This window comes from Coccidioides posadasii, chromosome 3 (genome assembly GCF_018416015.2).
Source record: "Coccidioides posadasii str. Silveira chromosome 3, complete sequence".
Lineage (NCBI taxonomy): Eukaryota > Fungi > Ascomycota > Eurotiomycetes > Onygenales > Onygenaceae > Coccidioides > Coccidioides posadasii.
In genome coordinates this window covers 5,758,716-5,779,439 of record NC_089409.1, presented here as the reverse complement: position 1 = coordinate 5,779,439, position 20,724 = coordinate 5,758,716, and the positions used below count along the sequence as shown (strand labels likewise).

Genomic DNA, 20,724 nt, shown 5'->3' with positions numbered 1-20,724 from the left:
ATGGTTGACAAACACACATTCAAGTGAAGTAAGTTTGTATAGATATTACTGAAAATGCGATTTTTATTTGAAAGATATGTGGCACACGGATCATCCATACCAAAAGACCAAAAGATAGGACCTGTCAGTGGGGTTTGCAACTATGTATGTACGTTAATGAGCTGAGCTTCCCATCGGGATTCAAAGCCCTCGAACCGTGTGTGGAAACTGATCACTCTTAGCCGATGTAGCAGCTTGAGTCTGATCGATAACCAGGTGCTCCATATGCGACATTGCACCGCGAAATAAAGGTCCCTGTGGTCACTATTTCCACCCGTGGCTCGCCCGCTTTGGATTTTGTTTTATTTTGTTTATTTCTTTTTTGTCAATAGCTTTCTATCAATAATTTGTGACTATATCGGATTCATCAACATCGCAGGCACAGTTCCAAGCTTTCGTTCAGTAGATGTAGGGCGTTATCAAAATGGACGTAAGGAATTGAACGGAATTTGTAATCGGCGTTGGTTCTCTTCTTTGAGAAGCTACCATTAAATCAGTGTCGTGCAACACAAGCTGAGGGGATGAGCACTTACAATGGTGGGTTCCACACCATTGAAGGGCCTCGATAGAAATTGACTCGTGTCAAGTTCTTCAAAATCTTGCGCTCCGTGGTGCCTGGCTGTTTGCCCCGATCGATGAATCTAATGGTATTGATGATCCTTTGAGGGCTGAAGTCCTCTGAGGATCCGGATCGAAAAGCAGATCGAAGGATATTCCGCACGTTGACTCGTTCGGGTTTGGTATACCTCACGGTGCGCAAGGCCGTTCGGTACAAGTGTCTGTAGGAAAGGACAACAGCATGGCGGTAGCTTACTGACCGGAGAGTATCGACGGTAAGTGACATCTGCAGTAACTATCGCTGCTCGGCCTGTTTATGGCTCTCTGTCGCGATTGAGCGGTGGGGACTTCAGAGAACGGCTGGCTGTTGTGGACGAAAACTGGGTACCAAGACCAAAGTGTTGACTTATTCGACTCAGGCCTTCTGCAAGGCTCACCCCGTCTGGCTCATGGCAATTGCGGTGAAGCCTGCAAACGCGACTGCTGGCCTCTAGAGCAATGCTCTTCCGACGAGCCCTGGGGCCAGCTGGAATCCAGAAGGGAAGCGCAAAGGAGAGCGCGAGCTGCTTATGTCATACTCCTAGGTGCGCACAATCCTCAGGCTATTGTAATCAATACATGCCCGGAATAGGGAAATGGACTCTGGTTATACACGATGAAGTGATTTTCTTCAAGATGTACGCTGATGCGCTATGAACGCGGTGTTTTCACGTACTCCTTAAAGTATATCCCGCCAGTTCTTAATCGCGAGGTTGAAGTCGGTTGAACGGACTTTATTCAAGGCATACCGCGGTGCCTCGTACTCTCTACTCATATAATAATTACATATTGGGAAAACATTGCAGGGCGCCTATATACACTGGATGAGTTGTACGTTACAAAGAAAAGAGCAGACATGATAGGCACAGGGATCTTGAAACAAATAAAAGGCTTGGCTAGCTCATGATAGGTATCGTCTTCCCAACCATGGCATATCAGTACTAGTACTAGAGATATCTACCAGAAAACACCATTTGTTATTGTTTTCAGCAGTCCTGAAGAGCTCTTCGATTTGTGATCTGTTGTCAGTAATTACTTGATCATAAGTACTAGGAGATCCTCATACCGTGAAGCAATATTCTTTCGGTAGAACCTGTGTCTGGATTGAATGCTCTCTACGCCTCTATATGCGCAGGATACTGCCTCTTCGAGACTGGGGCCGTAGGTAGAAACCGAGAAAACCCGTCCTTCGGCTGTTGTGAGTTCACCATCGCTGCTTCTGTTATTTCTGGCATAAAATATCTGTATATCAAGAGGCATAACAGGACTTAGCGGCGAAGATTAGTCAATCAAAGAGAAGTAAACAGCGACCTTCAGGGGGGTGAGCAAGGTAATGATGTTTCCTTTAGAAAGAGATTGCGGGTAACCGTCTGCAGGATCAACAATGCTGCATGCATATCCAGGCAAGACTGGTATAGATACTGTGTTTAGTTTCCCCGTTGAACAAGCAAGTAACACAGCTGCAAGATCACATTCCGGCGCGAGAAGCATCATCATTGTTTGCGTTTCAGTATCTCTAAATCTTGCATCGTATTCCAGGACTTTGGGCCCATTTCTCGCCATCATAATACCTGTGAAAAGTATGCCAGTAAATTGCCGCCCTGATGCCATGTTAGCGGCCCGCATGCCATTTTAGAAGGTCATGGCATATACTCTCAAGCCTTAAGCCAATCCAGCATAGGCTGAATGATGTCACAGTCAATTTCTCTTGATTGCTCCTGTCCTACAAAAGATAAGGATGCGTAGACTCCCATGCTCCCAGTATTTTGGTCCTTTGTTGCAATCCAAGATCCATTAGTGATCCTGGCCTTGTGGAAGCAATATGAAGGTTTTTCCATTACTGAAAGTCAATATACTAATTTTATCACCCTCTAGGTATTCTTCAATGACAACAAACTGCCCAGCAATTAGGGAGTCCACAGTTACCGCCATTGCCTCGAAATACATAAACATGTCTGACCAACGGGCTCTGTGTCAATTTCCAGGCTAAGCTGTGATCGCGGCCTCCTTTTCCAACATGGAATATCCTCTATCGCAAATTGGATGAGGAATTTAAGAGATCGAGCATTGCTGTTGATTGATGAGAGGAAAATTGGGTGGCCAGGAGGATGGGATTTTTCAAATCTAGAAATGTGACGGAAGTTTTGCTTCGCGAAATTACATCGTTTTGTGAGTCTACCATACTTCTAGAAGAATATAGGGGTCGGACTGACTATTCAATATGTATGGAGGACGGAGTAGCTACTCCGTATACTTCTCGAAATATCTTCTGAATCTAGGCCATAGTTATAATATCTTTAAAAGTAGTTGGATAATAAATGGTCACTTCTCACCTCAACATCGAGACAAAAGTCGCATGAATACTATGTAATATTTACATCATTTACGAAGAACTCCCTACTCCGTAGGTAGTTTGGTGGTTTGGTGTTGGTAGGATCTACGTTTAGAGAAGCTTTACGGTACGGAGTACCCCGTAATTTGCTAGTATTGAAAAAATTCCTAAAATCCGCTATGCCTAGAGTACTATTAGTGTCACATGACTGGTCAGGTGCAACCTTGGCCCGAAACGCTGCACCCGGAAAGGCCCTTAATAACGAGGCTTCCCACCTGTTCCACCTCGCTTCTTCTTCTGCCCAACGCACCCTGAAAAAACAGCACTGAACACCGCCCTCGTCAACGCAAACTGCGTCCTGAATTAGACAAAAAGAAGTCCATGACTGCTTAGGCACCTGGACTCTTGTCTTGCATAACTCCTTCCTTGTCCCCAGGATCTACTTCTGGGCCTGCTTAGGTCACTGCTAAGCTTAATTGAGAGTTCTCAAATAAGATACTTTGTGTGCTTAGGAAATAAGCACACTGATTCTCTTTTTGCGAGCAATAGTCCTTTGATCCTAACTGGTGTTCTTCTTTCCTTTCTTTTTTTTTAAAAAAAAATTAACCACACATGAAACAGGCAGATATGCAGATGATTCTCCCTATTGGAAATAATATTTTCTGTGAGACGATGTACCTTTAAGCCTTGGAGGTGCTATCTTTCCAGTGACGTCGCCCCTCGTGCTAGGTGCGGTTGTCGGCAACGGTCACCAGAATGACTCGTGTACTTCATCGGGCCGGGTCGGCGCAAGCCGCTCGTGCTCGCAGCAAAGTCCCCAGAACCAGTCTTCGCAAGCACAAAATAATTATGGAAACTGTCACTCAGGAAAAGAAGAAGCTTCGGAGTGTTGTACGACTTTCAAATCATGCAATCTCTAAAACAATCCCTTTATCGATTATCGCGTGTATTGCTGACTGCCAGTAGATTTCCTTCGAAGCAAAGGCGCCGCCTGGCTACACGTTTATACCGGCCGGGAATCCCAAATTTACTACTGCATGCAAGGAAATATGTCGAAAAGATGGCCTCAAAGTGTATACTGTTTCGGTGAGTGCATATCAGCTTGCTTCTCCATCAATGCAAATCACTAATGCCCCCTTGTTCTCGCTAGACCACACCTCATCAAGGCATGCACAATCTTTCCCAACAAGTTCATAGGATCGGCTATCACTTTCCGAGTGTTGTAGTGGCCACGGTATGCATGGACCGAGGTGTCTTCCTGTCATCGACCGGGAAAGTTATGCCCTATCGGCACTTACCTAGTCACGGACATGTTAGAGAGTTGATGCGCGAACGAAGAGCAGATTCGGAGATATCGCAAACGACAATCAATGCCGAGGCCCGCGATGCGATCAAGGACTTATTTCCTAATATTCCAGATAAAGACTTGAATCAGATCATCAAAACCGCGTTCCGAAAGGTATGTCAACTTCGCACTTCAATACTCTGCTAATAAAAACATAGGGTAAACGGAAAGTTGGGACTGCTGTTGAACTCCCCCTAGCACGTCGCGTCCAGTTAGCCGTGGTCGCGCATATACGTCATGTGTACACCGATTATGATCGTCTACTCAGATTAATGTCTTTTCAAGAAGCTCGAGCTGCAGTTGAAGAACCCTGCCTTGCGAAGCTTGTACAATGGAGAGGTGATGATGAGAGCGGTGAAACCGTTCTTGAAGACGTATTTCGCGAAGTTATTGTTATCTCCGATGATGAGGATGATGATGTCAGTGAAGACAATGAGCAGACACAAGCAGAACGGGATTCAAGTGTCGAATTTGTGTGCAGCAATACTGTGGTCAAAGAACTTCAGACTTGGCCATTACAATACGGTAATTCGTGCACTGTGGATAGGAGCAATCTCCCTGAGCCTTCTGAAGATGAAGCGCCTCCAGGTGTTCGCTTTATTCCAGACCCTCCAAGGAAACGGAAAACAGGGGATAAGAAAAAGATTGATCGTAGAGGCTTCAGCAGATACCAAGCCTGGGATCGAGCCAGAGATCGTTATAAGGATATGTTAAATACGCGTCCTGGCCATCAACCGGCCGGACAGTCGTCTGGACATGATTCCTTACCCATGTCCACAGAGGCGCGGCTGCATGAGATGCAACCAACCCGACAGTTGCCCTATACCGGAGAATTACAACCCCGACCTTTACATATACTTCACCCTGTGGACGCACCTGTTTCAGTGGCCCAACGTTCGTACCGAGATGTAGACGACGCCGCGTCACAACTATATGTGAGGCATCTGAGTCCTGCAATGCAGGCCGCCTAGGTCTAGCCGGGAGTTACAAGTACGTTTACGCTAACTGTTACAATTTGCAGATGAGACGACCCGAACCTCCCAAGATAATCCGTTTGTCCGACGGCTCCATATTTGAAAGAGCCGATAAAATTACGAGACCAGGTTATGATATGCGACCGGGTTTCATTCCTCCTTCATCGCTTCATCCCCGCGGGTATATACCATCTGAACAGGTGAAGTATAACCCAACTAGTAGTAATCCTTACGCTCCCATGCAGGAGACGATCCATAGTGATAGTGAATTCCGTGGACGCACCACAGCCATAGGCCATTATCCAGATGAACATGGTCGCGAATATGGGCCTGACCCGGGACTACTTATGTCGCGGAAGCGGGACTCCAATGGCTTGTTAATCAATGAAGCTTACCGTGAACAGCCTCCACTTGAGGATTTGTCTGGTAGAATGAACATCATTGAAATTGATGATGGCAGGTATCACTTCCCCCCCAAAAGGAGCAAGATCGTGGTTCACAACTCCATTGAGAGTTCGCATCCTGAGGGCCACAGAGAAACTTCGGAACTCCTATATCCAGCCGGAGACATGGACACTCATCGAGAGAAAAGCCTTTATGATTCGAAAAGTGCAGCACAGGGTATTCTGATTAACAAAACACACATTTCTAGCAGTGGATATTCTGATCCACCATTCAATCATAGAGAGCGCCTTGGAGCACAGACGGATCGAAGGTCGACTGGGGAACCACACTTAACGGACATTCCCACTAGAAAGGATCCGCTTACCAGCGATTTCGTTGACCGTGGACATCCCCATAAGGGCCAAGGCCTGAGACATCTTCCTCTTGTTAATCATTCTATTCATGCTGCTACGAACAAACCGTCTGTTGTCAAAGCAGACAGCTCTTTATACGGGGTCAGGGATGACACAGATAATGTCAAACCTAACCAGTTTTCGCAGCTCTCGCGCCCTCGACATGTGCTTCTTGGACCAGAGCCCCGCGAAGGTCGGGAGGTCCAGTTAAAAAGGTCTGGCCACGCCAATTCTGTTGCGATGCAGGTGGATTCACCAAAACGGAGATCCTTTTTATCTAATCAAGATACACGCTCTTCGCGTATCTATTCCCACGACTTTGTTCGTCCTGTAGCTTCGCCGGGAAACAAGGAGCCCTTGAGATACCAACCACATTCCAGACTACATGATGACACAGCAGGTCAAATGGGTCGTCATCCACCAAAATATTTGCAGCAATCTGATCTTTGTGAATATACCTCAGATCGTATGATTGCATATGAAGCCCCCTTAAACCGCTCCCTATCGCCTCCAATTCACCACTTTAGTTCCCGGATTGCCAACCATCGTCCTGCTCATGCACCTCGGCTCTTGCAACAGTTTCCGGTTTCCACCCAGCAAGAAACTTATGATGGTCGTATAGTAGAAGATTCTTACCGTGGTATCCTGCCAGAACAAAAACGGTATGGTTGATATTCTCGGACGTTCTTTTTCAGTGATCGGTCCACTATTGGAATGGACCGCCGCTCTTCGTTTGGTGTGTGGCCGATGCTAACATATGATGTAAAGATATTTCCAACAAGAGCTGGAAACCCGTCCACCAAATTACCGCGAGCCAAGTGTTCGAAGGGAAGCTGTTGAAGACAAGCGTCCTCACACCAGACACGTTGTACTGCGAGACCCTGTGCTTATTCGGGGGAACTGAAAATAGCCATCAGCGGCGCTGATCCCGATACAGCCATGTGATATTTCTTTATTCTTTTTTGTTAATAAGATTTCGCAAAGGCAGACGAGGGCGGCGAAAGGTCATTTTGTATAGGGTCCTTGACCGTCTGGAAGTCTGGTTGAAATGTATTTGCTGTACATACTATTGACAGACGACTTATGTCTGTGAATTTCTGGATACCCCCAATACTACAGCTAGTTACACATTTCGCTTTTATTCTGTAGCCAGGTGGCTAGATATCGGCAGAAACATATTACATACAACGAGATTAGTCAAGCTATAAATATTTCTCCTTTCGTTTTTAGAAGCCAAACTGTATCTACAGACTGGTTGATACGTCATTGCTTTCCCCGCCTGGCAAAGTGGTGGTCACTTCGGTGCGACAGACAACAGCACATCGGCAGTGTTCCAACAGCCCTAAGTTGGAAAAAATAACTATGGAATTTCTACTGCCAGTTCGGAAAATGGCAGGCTCTAGACAGCCATCTCCGTCCCATCTGCCTCGCCTTTAATCACAGTTTTACCAGTCTTCTTGATCGTGTTGAGAACGGTGTCATACTCCAGGGTCGGTTCGGCGACGACAGTTGCCGTTTGCGATTCAAGGTTTACATCGAAGGATTTAACGCCTGGACACACAGCTCTCAGTTAGTACGGAGTATGCCGGCTGAAAATCCTCGTGGTTCAAGTTGCGACGGGTTATTGATAATCGCACCTTCAAGCTTCTTGAGAACTCGCTCGACTGCTCCCGAGCAACCGCCACAGCTCATCGTGACATTAAATTTATATTGGTGTTCTGACATGGCGGCTTGGTGTTATCGGTTCGATAGGGGCTTGCAATGCCTGAATTGCGGGGTAGTCAGCGAACTCATCAATGGAAATTTTCTCTTAATTCTTTGATCAGCAACGGTTTAACTAACTTGACTGAGAATTTAACCACTCTATACTCTATAGTCAACCAGTTAATCACTTCTTAATAGAAGAGGCACCCCGTGAAATTGATGGGAGAAGTAAATAGTTGTTCAAAGTAGTACAAGGAGGCAGTTTTGGGATTCAGCGTTTTGAATGTAACCACGGTTTATTCGTAACTTTTCTGGTTAGTACTTCTCCAAATGTAGTCAGTTTTGACAAAGGGAGAAGCGTGTTTTTATAACAGGTCTGTGGACGGTTGTCGGTGTGAGCAGATGACAGAATGCGCGAAAACAACTCAAATATTATAAATCAGCAAATGCTTTTATTCTACAACTCCACAGTTAGTTAGCTACTTGCCGTCTGAAAACCGGTCCAGCAATAATATCTGCAACAACCTGGAACACCTTCCATGCAAGCTAACAGCGCAATTCGCCTTTTCGCGCGAAAACACCTCAGCCCTGAAGAAGTTCGGTCACCCCTTCGCTGGCTATCGATTCGGGGCTCTTTGATGTAGCCAAAGGATATCGGCGCATAAAAATTCCTCATTTCTCTCGAAAGCGAGAAACATGGATACAGGTCAGAAACCACCGACTGACTTCTGTTGGCGGCCCATGGTAGGCGAAATAAATCCAAGTTAAAGGCCCAATATACGTACCTAGCCAAGGTCCCTCGTGCTCAGAGTTGAACCGGATGGACACATACATAGTTCGACTAGCCTGGAAGTTATTTTCAAAATGATGGGCACCGGAAATCCTCAAATAACCAAAGAACTTGAGCGCCCAGAAAGGAAGATAGGGCCACGCGGCTTATATACCCCCAGACATGCCTTTGCTTTCCACCAGTGGTCTTGGGCCATGGTTACCCCAAATGGCCCCATCTATGCGTGTTCGAAATCTATCTTGTTCAGATAACTAAGTTTTGGTTCTCCGCACGACCCCAAATGTAGCCGACGGGCCGACAGGTCTCTGCTCCCCAGAGAAGTCTCTAACAAGACTGTTTGAAACAAGAGTGCCGAGGTTGGAAATGGGAACAGATGGGGATAAGGGCAATATCTGCCTTATGAATGGAGGCATAATTAAAGATGGATTCATACGTCACATATACAGTCTTTTCATCTTTATCCCTACACCAAATTGTGCCAATACCTGGGGATCTAGGGACCGAAAATGGCACAAAGCAGCAACCTTAGATGGGCCTGCAAAGGGCAGCGCCCCGTGAGAATTGCAAATTGTTCAGGGGCTCGAGGTAATATTCAGGCGGTGGGATTTTGATTGGTCTTTAACTGATATGTTCGACTTCTAGGCGATCCAGGATATCAGATGTTGCGTCAGGTAACGCAAGGAGATGTTGATTTTGTAACTGGAGATTATCTTGCAGGCATGAGGGTCCTTTCTCTAGTGACAACATTTGCAGACTAACATTACAATAGAGATGAATCTTGCAGAACATGCGGAAGCTGTGATAGCAGGAAAGCATCCAGGTTATGACCCTTATGCACTTGATGGCATCGAAAAATCAATTGATGCAATATGGGAGAAGCAAATCAAGCTCATATTGAATGCCGGAGCCCTTAATCCGAGGGGTTTGGCGAAAGAAGTATCAGATCTGGTGAGAACATAGCTTTGATATATCTCCCCTTTGTTTCTTTCACTGAGCTCTTTGAAGATTCGGTCACGGGGATATGATTTAAAAGTAGCGTATGTTGCCGGCGATAATCTTCTTGAAGAAGTGCGAAAGAGCCTGGAGATAACGGGTCAATTACCCGCCCACCTTGATTCCAACAATGACCAAGTCCAATTACAAGCGCATGCTACAGATTTGTTGGATACACATAAAAAGCCGGTTGTTTCTGCAAATGCATACCTAGGAGCTAGGGCAATTGTGAAAGGATTGGAGCAAGGCGCGGATATCATCATCTGCGGCCGTGTAGCTGATGCCTCGCCTGTGATTGGAGCCGCATGGTTCTGGCACGGTTGGAGTGACACTGACTACGACGCTTTAGCAGGCGGCTTGGTAGCAGGCCATCTGATCGAATGTTCCGCATATGTCACGGGGTCCAACTTTTCTGGGTTTACGGAGTTCGATACGGATATGTTCCTTGATCTACCGTTTGGCATTGCTGAAGTGGCCGAAGACGGAACGACTGTGGTCACGAAGCACGAGAATACCAAAGGCCTGGTCAATGCAGATGTGGTCAAATGCCAGTTCTTATATGAATTGCAAGGAGATGTTTATTTGAACAGTACGGAAATGTATCCTTACTCTACGTGGAACGCAGTCTCGAATACTCACTACATACTAAGGCGATGTTAAAGCATATACTCGAGACATTGTGATCGAGAACATCGGTAAAGATCGGTGGGTCATTCTTGAAAACGACTGCAGTCAACCGTTCCTTTTTAATTGACGTGGTCCCTTTCTTGCGAATAGAGTTAAGGTCTCCGGGGTAAAGGGGGCACCGCCGCCTCCAACCACGAAGCTTGCAATTTTTTATCGAGGAGGATACGAGGGCCAACTCCTTGTAAATGCAACAGGATACGGAACTGATAAAAAATGGGAGCTGTTCGAGAAGCAGGTGAGGTTTGGGCTCCAAAAAAGTGGCTATGGAGACAAATTTCAATTCCTGGAATTTCAAATGTGAGTAAAAGAGCACCGAGAACTTGGCTTTTGCATTTCCAAACGGCTGTGTAACTGATTTTTGAGGGAAGTTGTGGTACTCCTGCGGTTAATCCGTCAAGCCAATTGCAGAGTACGACTTATTGCCGCGTTGTCTCACAGGCAGACGAAGCTGATAGCATCATGGCGGTTCCAAAAGCAATGCAGGAATTTACGATGCAACATTTTTCTGGTATGTCAAATTTCCTGTAGCGCAGAAGACTCTAGACTTGAGGACAAGTTGAACGAACGGCGAATCACAGGGTTCCATCTTTCACTGGACATGCGAACCGCAATACCTCGGCCATATTTGGCCTTCTATCCTGCTCTCTACCCCCAACAGGCACTGAATGAGACGGTGACTTTCTTGAACCCCAGCGGAGCGGATGACTTTAGCATTGCAGCAGGACATCCTTCGCGGTACGAGCCACTTGAGGCTCGATGTAATTATGAAACAAATGGCCCATGCGACCTTTGCTCCTTCGGACCTATGAAGACTGTCCATTTGGGCGATATCGCCCTCGGGCGGTCCGGAGATAAGGGGGCGAATATTAACATCGGGCTGTTTGTTCGATCGGTAGCCTCATGGGACTGGTTTCGTACCTTTATGACGCGTGAAAGAATCCGCGAGCTACTGGGCCAGGACGATCGGGGATATTTTATTGAAAGGGTCGAGTTTCCCAATCTCCTGGCTGTACACTTTGTGATCTATGGGATTCTTGGGCGCGGAGTTAGCAGTTCGACGAAACTTGATTGCCTTGGAAAAGGATTTGCAGATTATCTTCGGGATAAATGGGTTGAGGTCCCCACACAGTTTTTGGAAGCTTCTGCGAATCTCTAGACCGTATCATTAACTAGTTTCTGATCGAGTGATCCTGGCATCTTCATACTCGGCCCTTCTAAGCTGGGGGTCTTCACCGCCTCCTTTGTAGGTTTACCAACTTTTTATATGCCGTACCCGGGCGGGGTCAATTTTTGCCACTCTCCTCATTATCGCCCTTTCACGCTCTGACCTCCGTATTTTCTTTGCTGGTAACTCTCTCTTATGGCTTGAGGCAAGCTGCTCTGTCCTGCAGGCAGGCTGATCAGTGACATCACCTGTCGTCGGGGCCAGCCTAGTTTAGCGACAAAAAATCTCCTAGAAAGTTCTCGCCAACCACATGTTTGATTACATAAGCCAACCGCATGACTGTGTTTTAACTAGGCAGAAGAGACCTTCGATGGACATTCCTGAAGGCTGAAACCAAGCGGCCCGCCTTGGTACCTAGCCCGTACCCCTCGTCGGTCTCGCTCTGCAGCTGCTCGTCGTCCAGAAAATCCCACACCGTCAAACGCCCTTCTGTGGCTCTTCTCTTCCTTTTCTCATCGCTTCTAGATCTTCGAGGATACGCCTCTTTTTCTTCTACCCCTTTACCTGATAAGTGTAGCATAGTTGATAATCTTCCTTTGCTGCTTCATCAGTTATTACACACGGATCCTTGTTTCCCGCTCGCTCATTTTCTGCTTCTATTCTTGGGGTTACGCCGTCTACACCTGAAACGGCGATCGACGGCGAAAGCAACCAGCCGGTTCCTTGACATGCCTCATTATTAATTTCACCTTTTTATCAACTTATTATTGTTTCTGCGCTTTTTCATTTCATTTTCATTTTCATTTTTCTTTCCTTTTCTCTTCTCTTCACCCGCACGGCTCGCCCCCATCCCGTGGAACGAGAGGGACTCTTTCATGAATCCCCTTAAAAGCCCCCGACCATAATGATTCGGCGCAACTCTGACGTCGAATTCTCCCTTCCAAACTCCGGTGTGGATGGTCGGGTCACGCCGACGAACGTTCCTAACGAAGGGGATGTCGAAATGATTTCAGAGGATACCCCTTCGCCTCTCACGCTCCCTCCGCACCTAATCGCCCGCCTTTACCCAATTCCCAAGGACCGTAGACGACCGTCTGCTTCGTCTTCTCGCCGCAGCTCCATCTCGTCCCTTCACTCTGTCGTGTCCACTCATGGAAGCTCGCATAGCGATCATATGGCGCAACATCTGCGCCGCGCTTCCATAATCGAATCTCGCAAGGCGCGTCTTGCGGATAGGGCGGCGCACGTCGAGAAAGTTAGGTTACGCGCAGCCCTTGCGAAAAATGCGACAAAAAATGCATTGAAGGAGGAGCGGGCCCTGGCAGCGCAGCAGGCGAGGGAAAAACTGTTAGCTGACATCGCTGCCAAATGCGAGGAAGAGGTGCGTAGGGCTAAGAAAAAGGCAGAAGACATAAAAGAGCGAAAGGCTGCAGAACACGCAAGACTCCGGGTCGAGATGGCGGAGAAGTTTGCGGAAGTCGAGCGAAGGAGGCTGCTCTATCAGCAGACTCTCCGTCGGCCTCGAAGGACAAGCTCTGTGGAGGGGAAGCCTCCCAAGCAAATGCCAGTGAAGAAGCTCAGCCAGAATGCGGCTGTGTGTATTATTCAGAAGGCATGGCGCAATCATCGCGCTCGCACCACGATCAATTTGTTTAGGTCCTTGGATCTGTCTTTGGAAAGAATCCGCAATCTCAGCTTTGAGGAGGTTGGGGCGCTGCTTTCCGAGGAGAATGTGCTTAATGTGACCACCAAAGTGCTCCGTTTGTGTGGGCTGCAAGATTTGGGAGAGAGTTCCATGAGCGGGAGAGGTGCTGTGCGAGTCTTCCTGAGCAGTTATCTGATCCTGTCCCATCCTGCACAAGCTTTGAGCAGCAATGGAGAGCAAGAGCAGGATTTAATTACAAAGGCGCAAGATTTGCTTGTCATCTTCGAACAAGTCATTACCCAGCTTTCATCAATTGGAGTTTCCCCAGTGTCCTTATCCAGCGACCTCCAAACGCTGTCGCAATCTTACAATACTTTCTTCTCTGCCTTCCACGCTTGGAAAACCCACGATTCAACGGTGCTGATCGAGATTATGCTGGCCCAGTTTGTTGAACTGGAGCTTATATGGCAAACGGTCAAAGATGATCGCGATGGAGGAGTTGCTGACGATTACCAGAAGGGTATCCGTCACAACCAGATTCTACTATTAGCACGTTTGAAGAGACTTGCTGGCCGAGACAAGGCCATGGAGATGGTTAAACAGGCACTGAAAAAAGCAAAGCGAGAAAAGCGTCGAAACGGAGCCTCCAGCGAGGCTATACCCCGTGCCGTAACTGACCAACCCTCAGCCGCCAATAGACCCCCAGAGGACGTTCACTCCCCTCTTGGTGAAGTGTTTTCAGCTGATACCGAGCGTTGGCCGCAAGACTCCCTTGAAAATCAGTTGAGTCCACAGGATCGATTCGTTAAGCTCCTGACGGCTTTACCAGATAACAGAACTCTTGTTCATGAACTGTTAATCAACCGCGAATATAAGATTGACCAGGGATCATATACAGAAGTCCGAGGACGAGTTATGAAGCATATGTGCGAGTCGATGAGGAGAGACGCCGAAGTTGGCCTTGGCACCAGCTTGACCGTTGCCATGGCCACTGTCATCCAGGACCGACTTCTGCGCTCGTTGAAGCCCGGAAATTCACTCCATAACTTAATAAGCGAGGTGTTAGATCCAATTCACATCGCAAATCAGTGCAAAGCCGGAAAATTCTCCTACGATGCATTTTTCGACTTCATGAGTACCATTCTTCCTAAGCTGTGTGCTCCCTTCCGTGACCCAGACGTGAAAGCCTTCGCGGAGGACACGTCCGGAGATGCAATTGACCGCTTGGCTAGATTGATGGGCATAATCGACCTCCTATCCTTGGACCATACTAATTTCATGTTGCAAATGGCTGCCCCTCAGCTAATTCGAGAGGGGCCTGGGTACGAACAGCGAGCGTTTAGCAAGGAGGTGGAAAACGGAACGATCACGCTGGAGAAGACAAGGCGGTTTTGGCGGTCTAACCGTGACTCAATCATTGAGGAACTTAAAAAACGAGACCCTGGAAGTTCGGAGGTTACACCTCCCGTCGCAAAGATATATGCGCAGGGATTGGTTAATCTTGTCTTGAGCAATGGAAGGCTATGTCATGATCAAGTTCCGGAAACGCTGAGCCTGGATCACTCTCGACTGGAGGCCCTCCGATCTCAATCGTTCAAAATCGCGGCAACAGCCGCTATTCTTCTCAGCGCGAAGAACTTGTTGAAGCGGGATGTTCGGTGCCAATGGAAGGGAGAAGCAGAGCGTATTCTGTCTCTTGATTTTGGTGAAATTAAACCGGAACGTGTTCAATCTATTCTTGACTCGACACATCCCATGCCAGCAGCAACAAGATCACAGCTTTTTGCTACAATCAAACGGGTTTTGATGCCAGCTTCTGCGGCATCTGCGACGGCTTCGTCTTCATCGGCACCGGGCGTTATCGCGACAAGTGGACCAGCTGCATCGTCTTTCATCCAATCTTCAAATGCACCCTCCGAAATAGCCACATGTGCGCGATACTTTACAGATCCGGTTGCAAAGTTGATGTTGTCTCGGCTTCGGGCACACGTCCTGGCGCGCCTCAGCGCCGCCAGTGCGAAGGAGCGGGTTCGCACTACCAGCACTGCTAGTCAAAGTCTTGCAGCAGCGGGTATGCCGGAATTTGTCAACGAGGTGGGCAAGCTTGTGGATAGCTTGAATCGAATCCGGGAAGTAGACTGGATGTGCCATGGTATGACGTATGAGAATATCTGGAGCGAGGATGCTGATGAATAGAGAAGACGAGCTGTGATCCCTCCGGCTTCATGTTTGCTTTGTGCCCATTGTGTGTTTGTTATTCTGACATGTATACTTTGTATTCTGTTTTATCGTTATTGCTACTGCTATACTCTTTGGATGGAATGGGAACCAATGCCTATGCATCCTTGAAAGAATTTTTGGTGTTCCATGTGTCGACTTGCCTTTGCTTGTTTGTCGAGAACATGATCATGCCTCTCATTCTGATGTATTGGTCCTGCTTCATCGACGAGGCCTCCATAGGGACCGTAAAGGACTATAGTCACGTAACCAAGCCATTGACATTCTGAGATCAACTTGCTGCTGGCTCATTTGAACACCTAGCTACACAACCTGATCAGACCTTTCGGCTCTATGGACATGAAATCTACTGTATGCTTTGCAAGATTGCATACGCTTGAAACACGTTTGTAGCCCCATCAATGCTCATCAAGTTGACCCCGAAGCCAGCATGCGAGCGGAAAGAAGAAGCCGAAGGTCGCAAAACAGCAAAATCGCTCCTATATCGGATGGCCAGACTCGAAGTCTCGGCCGGCGGTGAGCGCACGTGAAGAGTGGAATTGCGCAACTCGGAAAAGGCTGAACACTTCCCACGTGGTTGGCATGTTCCGCAACGATGGTTTCCAGTCTTCTTGAATAACTTCTAAGCCGAAGTGGAGCCTTCCGAGCGGCGAGTGTTGGAGACTGAAACTGGTTTGTCCTCGAGATCCATGATTCCGTGATATTCTTCTTATCGTGGATTTTCTTGATGAGTACGGAGCACTCCGTACCTTCTTGCTCGACTAAGCCAATGATGGCTCCCCGGGTACGGGTTTTCGACAAGGTCAGTTGAGCGAAGGATGAAGCTGTCGAATACGATGCCCTAACAGCGGAGCACTCGCACTCCACGCTCAAGGTCGCGGCGATCTGTCTTCTGCTTTTACGATTATCCTTGCCAAAATAAATTTTCTGTGGATGTGGGAAATGGCCCTGGGTGGCTGGCTGGATGTACACAGCGTGCCTGGAAGGTAATTGGTTGTTTGCCTCTTTCAGAGTTCTCTGTGATCTCAATTATATGTACGGAGTACTCCGATATGTAGTTTATTCAGAGGATGGCGTTTGATGTCGTCCTGCTCCAATCAAATGATTTCCAACTCTTGTTTACTCCGTTCACTTCCAAGACATTGCATGGATAAATCGAAAAGGGAACTGCTAAAGTTAGCTTACCCCTATGGAGTGACGAGCACGTAGCGTCCCACAAGCTCAGGTGCCCTGTGCGTTAAGTCGCATTGAAGCGCAATAGTTATTTTTCATCCGAACCCTAGCAAGCCACAAAGGGCACCCTCTTCCAGAAATATATGCCTGTTCGGCACAGCGAGAGCAGCATGCCTGAATGCGGATGCAACTCTGGTACAGGGGACGAAAATAGCCGGATATTACTTCGGATCTTCATTTTTTTCACCGCTAACACCAGGAATTTGTCACCCCCTCAAAGTCAGGTGGGCTGCTCCGTGGTCTGTCGCTAGTTACCGAGCGACAACGTTAGGACACTTCTTTTTTAATTTTCGCTATGTCCAGAGAGACCCGGCAGGGCCGAGCATCCGAGATTTTGCTCGATTCCGCCGTGATGGCGTTGTTCCCATTCTTCGGGTGGGATCCTCGGGCAGGGTGAAACACGCTGTGAGTGGGCGAGCGAAGGGTGCCACCGGAGATCTTCGCCTTAAAAGTCCCTCTCGGGGATAGCGCGATCGAGGGTGGGTGAATCAGTGGAGTCATGTTCAGATTCTCTTTCGCGACTATCGAGCTGACACAATTCTCCGTTCTCAAAGCTCAGCATCCTTCCTCCCTCTCGACACCAGCAGTTGAAGAGGTACCCACAACGTCCTGAAATGACGCTAGCTAGAAAGTTGCTGCTTCAGCTCAGTCCAAGGATGGCGAGGAATGGCTTGGGCGAGCTTCTGCGCACCCCTTGTCCTTTTCCTCCACGCCCTGGCCAATCACGGCAGGTCTCAAGCAAGCCCGAGTACGGAGTATGCAGCGAGCGAAAGGTGGGAATTCTGGCCTGCAGTTGTGTGGGATGCCGAGCCAGGTAGTCTTGACTCGCTATCGCCAGGGTTCTTGGTGGAAGCCTGCCTCCCCTCGCTTCGCTTCAACGAGTCCAAGTCTTTGATGATACCCTCCCCATTAGCCGTTGCTTTAATAGCTGAGAAAGGAGGAGGATGTGCGCAACTTCTATGATTGAACGTCCTCCCATGCTGAACCTGGAGACCCGTTTACCTTAATTTTCTCCTTTATGCTTAAGTTCTTATGCGTCTAGTGTCTCCTAGAGTGTTCCCTGTCCCTTTCCTCCGTGGGGAATGCATTTTTAGCCCTGCCAACTGTCAAATCATCTCCAGAGTATGCCCAAGTTAAAAAAGCCCGAAACAAACAAGCTCAGTCTATAAGTTCCAGTGTCTCCGGATCTTGGCCCCGAGGCTTTTCTTATATCTCCTTTATCCCAACTAAAGTTTGTGCTCGCTGCTCAGGCATTTTTGAAGGCTTTCCCCGGTTCTGGCTGCTCAAGGTCCTTGACAATGAACTACATGCATCTTCACTTTTCCAGGTAGTATCATTGTAATTCATCCCTTGGGATTTTCACAATGAGCCGCGCCCACTTGGCTTTCTGCTGTATTGCGAGAGAGCGCCACCTCTGATAGCCTATGTTGTTTTATCCATCCATACGGCACTCGATAATAATGGCGAGTGAACGGGAATCTGGGATAAATGATTTTGTTCCCGTATCATACAGTGCGGGCTTTATCGTCCTCTCATACCTTGTTAGCCTAGCTGGATGTGCAACCTGTTTAGAATTGCTTCATCGGCGGACGTCTCGATTCGGCCTATATAATTGGTAAGACTCCAACACTTCTCACACTTCTAATCGCAGCCGACTTAACTGACTCGAATAGGTATCTTCTAATTAGTGCGGCAGTGTGTATGGGGGGTATTGGAATCTGGTGTATGCACTTCATCGGAAACCGGGCAACCATCCTTCACCATGGCACCGATCACCAAATCTCTTATAGCTCCGCCTTCACCGCAGTGTCATTCCTCTTACCGATTGTCGTTCTTATGATCGCATTTTACTTCATTGGAATAAGCGAGAACACAGAAATATATTATATCGTTCTCACGGGAATTTTAACCGGTGCTGCTGTTTGTGGTATGCATTATGTCGGCCAACTGGGAATAGCGAATTATTACTGCAGTTACAAGCTTGCCAATATTATCGGTGCGGCAATCATTGCAATTTCTGCAAGTATTACTGCCCTGGGGGTGTTTTTCCGATTGCGTGCTTCTTGGACACACAGCTGGTGGAAGCGACTGCTCTGCGCTTCCATTCTAGCTGTCGCAGTATCGGGCATGCACTGGACGGCATCGGTGGGCACTTCATACCGAGTTAAAAGGATATTCCTGGACAACGGAGGCCAGCTATCGTCCAGCCAGACTGTGATTGTTTGCACTACACTAGTATGTTTGAAACCGGACCAGATTTAATTTTGGTATTGCTGGCTAATTATCTTTTGGCAGTCTTGCGCAGCATGCGCGTTTCTTATATTCCTTGCGATTTTCACCAAGCGACAATACAACCGTTCGGCCCATCGCGTTGGACAGCTAGTGTTGGCATCCGCATTTTTTGATCCCTCAGGTGGAGTTATGGTCTCACCAGAAGGCCTCCTACCGACCCAAAAGATCACGAATCAATATATTGATAGGGTACGAGATACTTAGGGCTTTTTATCCCTACTTTCCTTCGTGGATAACTAACAAGCTATATAAATAGACTTTTGCCGACGAGGAATTCGGTAGAAACCACCCGGCATTTATTTGGGCATTCCGTGCGAGTCACAACTGGTCCATCTTTAGGAAACTCATTCCTGGAATGAAGTATCATCTTCTCTCTGACACAGCCACGAAGCGGTTTTATCCCGGCAATAGTACAGAGGCGTATGGTGGTGTTGATGTGGATATGAATTTCGAATCCGTTTTCAAAGAACTTTTCTGCGTGGCAGCTCAAGAGCTTGCGGACAAGCTCCACCAGCCTCTCGATAAGATGGGGGTGTTGTATGATGATGTGATGATCACAGGGACTCAGCCCGGGAAATTGGAGCTTGATTCAGAAACCGATCCTGAGTCGCTATGCCCGCCTCAGAGGGTTCTAGGGAAGGGCCAATTTTTGTTCGCTGTGCGTCATCTGAATAGAGAAGAAGCTGTACAACTTTCTGCGAGTGGATGGCGGTTCGCTGCTGGGCCACAGATAGCTCCAATGATAGCACGGGCTATGCAAATACCTCCCGATGAGATGCTGATAAACTTGGAGAATCTACGAAGCTACGGTTCCACGCAGGAGATGATGGAACCCGGTGTTTATTTGATCTGTTTCTCTCTTTATCCTTCGGTCAGAAAAGGATTTGATGTCCTTGTGCGCAAAGATGCACCGAATCTTCTTCCTCATGTGCGGTTACCGATTACATCCATCTCACAATGGCAGCTTGATATTTTATCTCGAATGGATGAATGGCCATTGAATCTTTGCCTAAAGTGGCTCAAACAACATGGCGACAGGCCTACTAAGCCTGAAATGCAATTGTTTTGCCAGCAGATGTACAATGCAACATCTGACCTTGCGGACTTAACTGAGAGCTCTGCTTTTGGGATGGCTAAATTTTCTGCTCGAAAGATCATGATTCCCTGCCGCTTACCCGGGCAGCCTGGAGGGTCAGGCAAATGCACTGCTTTTTCGTTCCGTTTCATTACTGGTTTACAGTCCAGCATTCCCCCTCATCCCCTTTGTCTTACCCCTCTCCGTCTCTTCACTGCCCAACAGCAGGTGTACCCGGGCATTGTGGACAACGCCAATTTCCAACAATCCGTTCTCGAAGAATTCGGCCATTGTGCGGCACACCCAACCCCCAAAAAAGGATCCCAAGCGTCGTCTTTGGTCGGTTCATCCACCCAAAATTCCCACGGCATACGGCCAAGCCGAAAGAGCGACCTTTCTAAAACCACCATTTCCGAAATCGACGATGGTCAATCGAACAAGAAACCTCCTTGGGGAGGTATCATGGTCAGCAATCAAGTAACCGTGGATGTCACGGAACGTCCAGCATCTTTCTGTAGCACTGGTGATTTTGAGATGCAGGACCTCGGTGTCATGGCTGAAGCCAGCTACGCTGGCGCGTACGAGACGTTCGTGGACGAACTCTGCGCCATATGTCGAGAGACAGCCGACGTTCAGTGGGATCTCTAATGGATGATAATGTGAATAGTATTAATACAGCTTTAATGGGAACGGTTTTTTTCGATGTTCGATGATCTTCTTGTTGCTTGGTGATATCGCTGCTGGCTCTTTTTTCCTTTTTTTTTTTTTTTTTTTTTTTTTTTTTTGGTTTTGGGTTTTCCCTCAGGATCTTCTCTGTC

General features: G+C 47.7%; 7 protein-coding genes across 7 annotated transcripts; 4 read left to right on the top strand and 3 right to left on the bottom strand.

Moving 5' to 3' along the window:
* Positions 1-53: 53 nt before the first annotated feature.
* Positions 54-1,117, bottom strand: D8B26_006856 (uncharacterized protein). Its single transcript, XM_003070281.2, has 2 exons — positions 573-1,117; positions 54-521 (listed from the first exon to the last, which is right to left on the bottom strand). Exons 1-2 carry the CDS (start codon positions 881-883, stop codon positions 407-409), a joined length of 426 nt encoding a protein of 141 aa, XP_003070327.1. The 5' UTR covers positions 884-1,117; the 3' UTR covers positions 54-406.
* Positions 1,118-1,917: 800 nt separating this feature from the next.
* Positions 1,918-2,262, bottom strand: D8B26_006855 (uncharacterized protein; the record flags this gene model as incomplete). The annotated part of the gene is made up of 1 exon (XM_066125315.1): positions 1,918-2,262. One exon carries the CDS (start codon positions 2,260-2,262, stop codon positions 1,918-1,920), a length of 345 nt encoding a protein of 114 aa, XP_065981397.1.
* A 1,006-nt stretch (positions 2,263-3,268) lies between these two features.
* Positions 3,269-7,030, top strand: D8B26_006854 (uncharacterized protein). The gene is made up of 6 exons (XM_003070280.2): positions 3,269-3,859; positions 3,935-4,054; positions 4,119-4,427; positions 4,472-5,248; positions 5,335-6,746; positions 6,853-7,030. Exons 1-6 carry the CDS (start codon positions 3,725-3,727, stop codon positions 6,986-6,988), a joined length of 2,889 nt encoding a protein of 962 aa, XP_003070326.2. The 5' UTR covers positions 3,269-3,724; the 3' UTR covers positions 6,989-7,030.
* Positions 7,028-8,115, bottom strand: ATX1 (Cytosolic copper metallochaperone). Its single transcript, XM_003070279.2, has 3 exons — positions 7,927-8,115; positions 7,722-7,849; positions 7,028-7,635 (listed from the first exon to the last, which is right to left on the bottom strand). Exons 2-3 carry the CDS (start codon positions 7,807-7,809, stop codon positions 7,484-7,486), a joined length of 240 nt encoding a protein of 79 aa, XP_003070325.1. The 5' UTR covers positions 7,810-7,849; positions 7,927-8,115; the 3' UTR covers positions 7,028-7,483.
* Positions 8,116-9,084: 969 nt separating this feature from the next.
* D8B26_006852 (uncharacterized protein) lies at positions 9,085-11,414 on the top strand (the record flags this gene model as incomplete). Its single annotated transcript, XM_066125314.1, has 8 exons — positions 9,085-9,163; positions 9,221-9,249; positions 9,332-9,526; positions 9,584-10,160; positions 10,222-10,276; positions 10,349-10,555; positions 10,627-10,766; positions 10,837-11,414. The coding sequence occupies 8 exons, from the start codon at positions 9,085-9,087 to the stop codon at positions 11,412-11,414; spliced, it is 1,860 nt and encodes a 619-aa protein (XP_065981396.1).
* A 913-nt stretch (positions 11,415-12,327) lies between these two features.
* D8B26_006851 (uncharacterized protein) lies at positions 12,328-15,264 on the top strand (the record flags this gene model as incomplete). Its single annotated transcript, XM_003070277.2, has 1 exon — positions 12,328-15,264. The coding sequence occupies one exon, from the start codon at positions 12,328-12,330 to the stop codon at positions 15,262-15,264; it is 2,937 nt and encodes a 978-aa protein (XP_003070323.2).
* A 2,735-nt stretch (positions 15,265-17,999) lies between these two features.
* On the top strand, positions 18,000-20,554 carry D8B26_006850 (uncharacterized protein; the record flags this gene model as incomplete). The annotated part of the gene is made up of 4 exons (XM_003070276.2): positions 18,000-18,154; positions 18,213-18,774; positions 18,835-19,020; positions 19,088-20,554. The coding sequence occupies 4 exons, from the start codon at positions 18,000-18,002 to the stop codon at positions 20,552-20,554; spliced, it is 2,370 nt and encodes a 789-aa protein (XP_003070322.2).
* Between the last annotated feature and the right edge of the window lie 170 nt (positions 20,555-20,724).

Coding starts and splice junctions, on each gene's coding strand:
- D8B26_006856 (XM_003070281.2), bottom strand. CDS start 883: ATGTCACTTACCGTCGATACTCTCCGGTCAGTAAGCTACCGCCATGCT. Junction 522..572: donor ATGGTGTGGAACCCACCATT/GTAAGTGCTCAT, acceptor ATTTAATGGTAG/CTTCTCAAAGAAGAGAACCA.
- D8B26_006854 (XM_003070280.2), top strand. CDS start 3,725: ATGACTCGTGTACTTCATCGGGCCGGGTCGGCGCAAGCCGCTCGTGCT. Junction 5,249..5,334: donor ACGCCGCGTCACAACTATAT/GTGAGGCATCTG, acceptor TACAATTTGCAG/ATGAGACGACCCGAACCTCC. Junction 6,747..6,852: donor ATCCTGCCAGAACAAAAACG/GTATGGTTGATA, acceptor TATGATGTAAAG/ATATTTCCAACAAGAGCTGG.
- ATX1 (XM_003070279.2), bottom strand. CDS start 7,809: ATGTCAGAACACCAATATAAATTTAATGTCACGATGAGCTGTGGCGGT. Junction 7,636..7,721: donor AGTTCTCAAGAAGCTTGAAG/GTGCGATTATCA, acceptor CTGTGTGTCCAG/GCGTTAAATCCTTCGATGTA.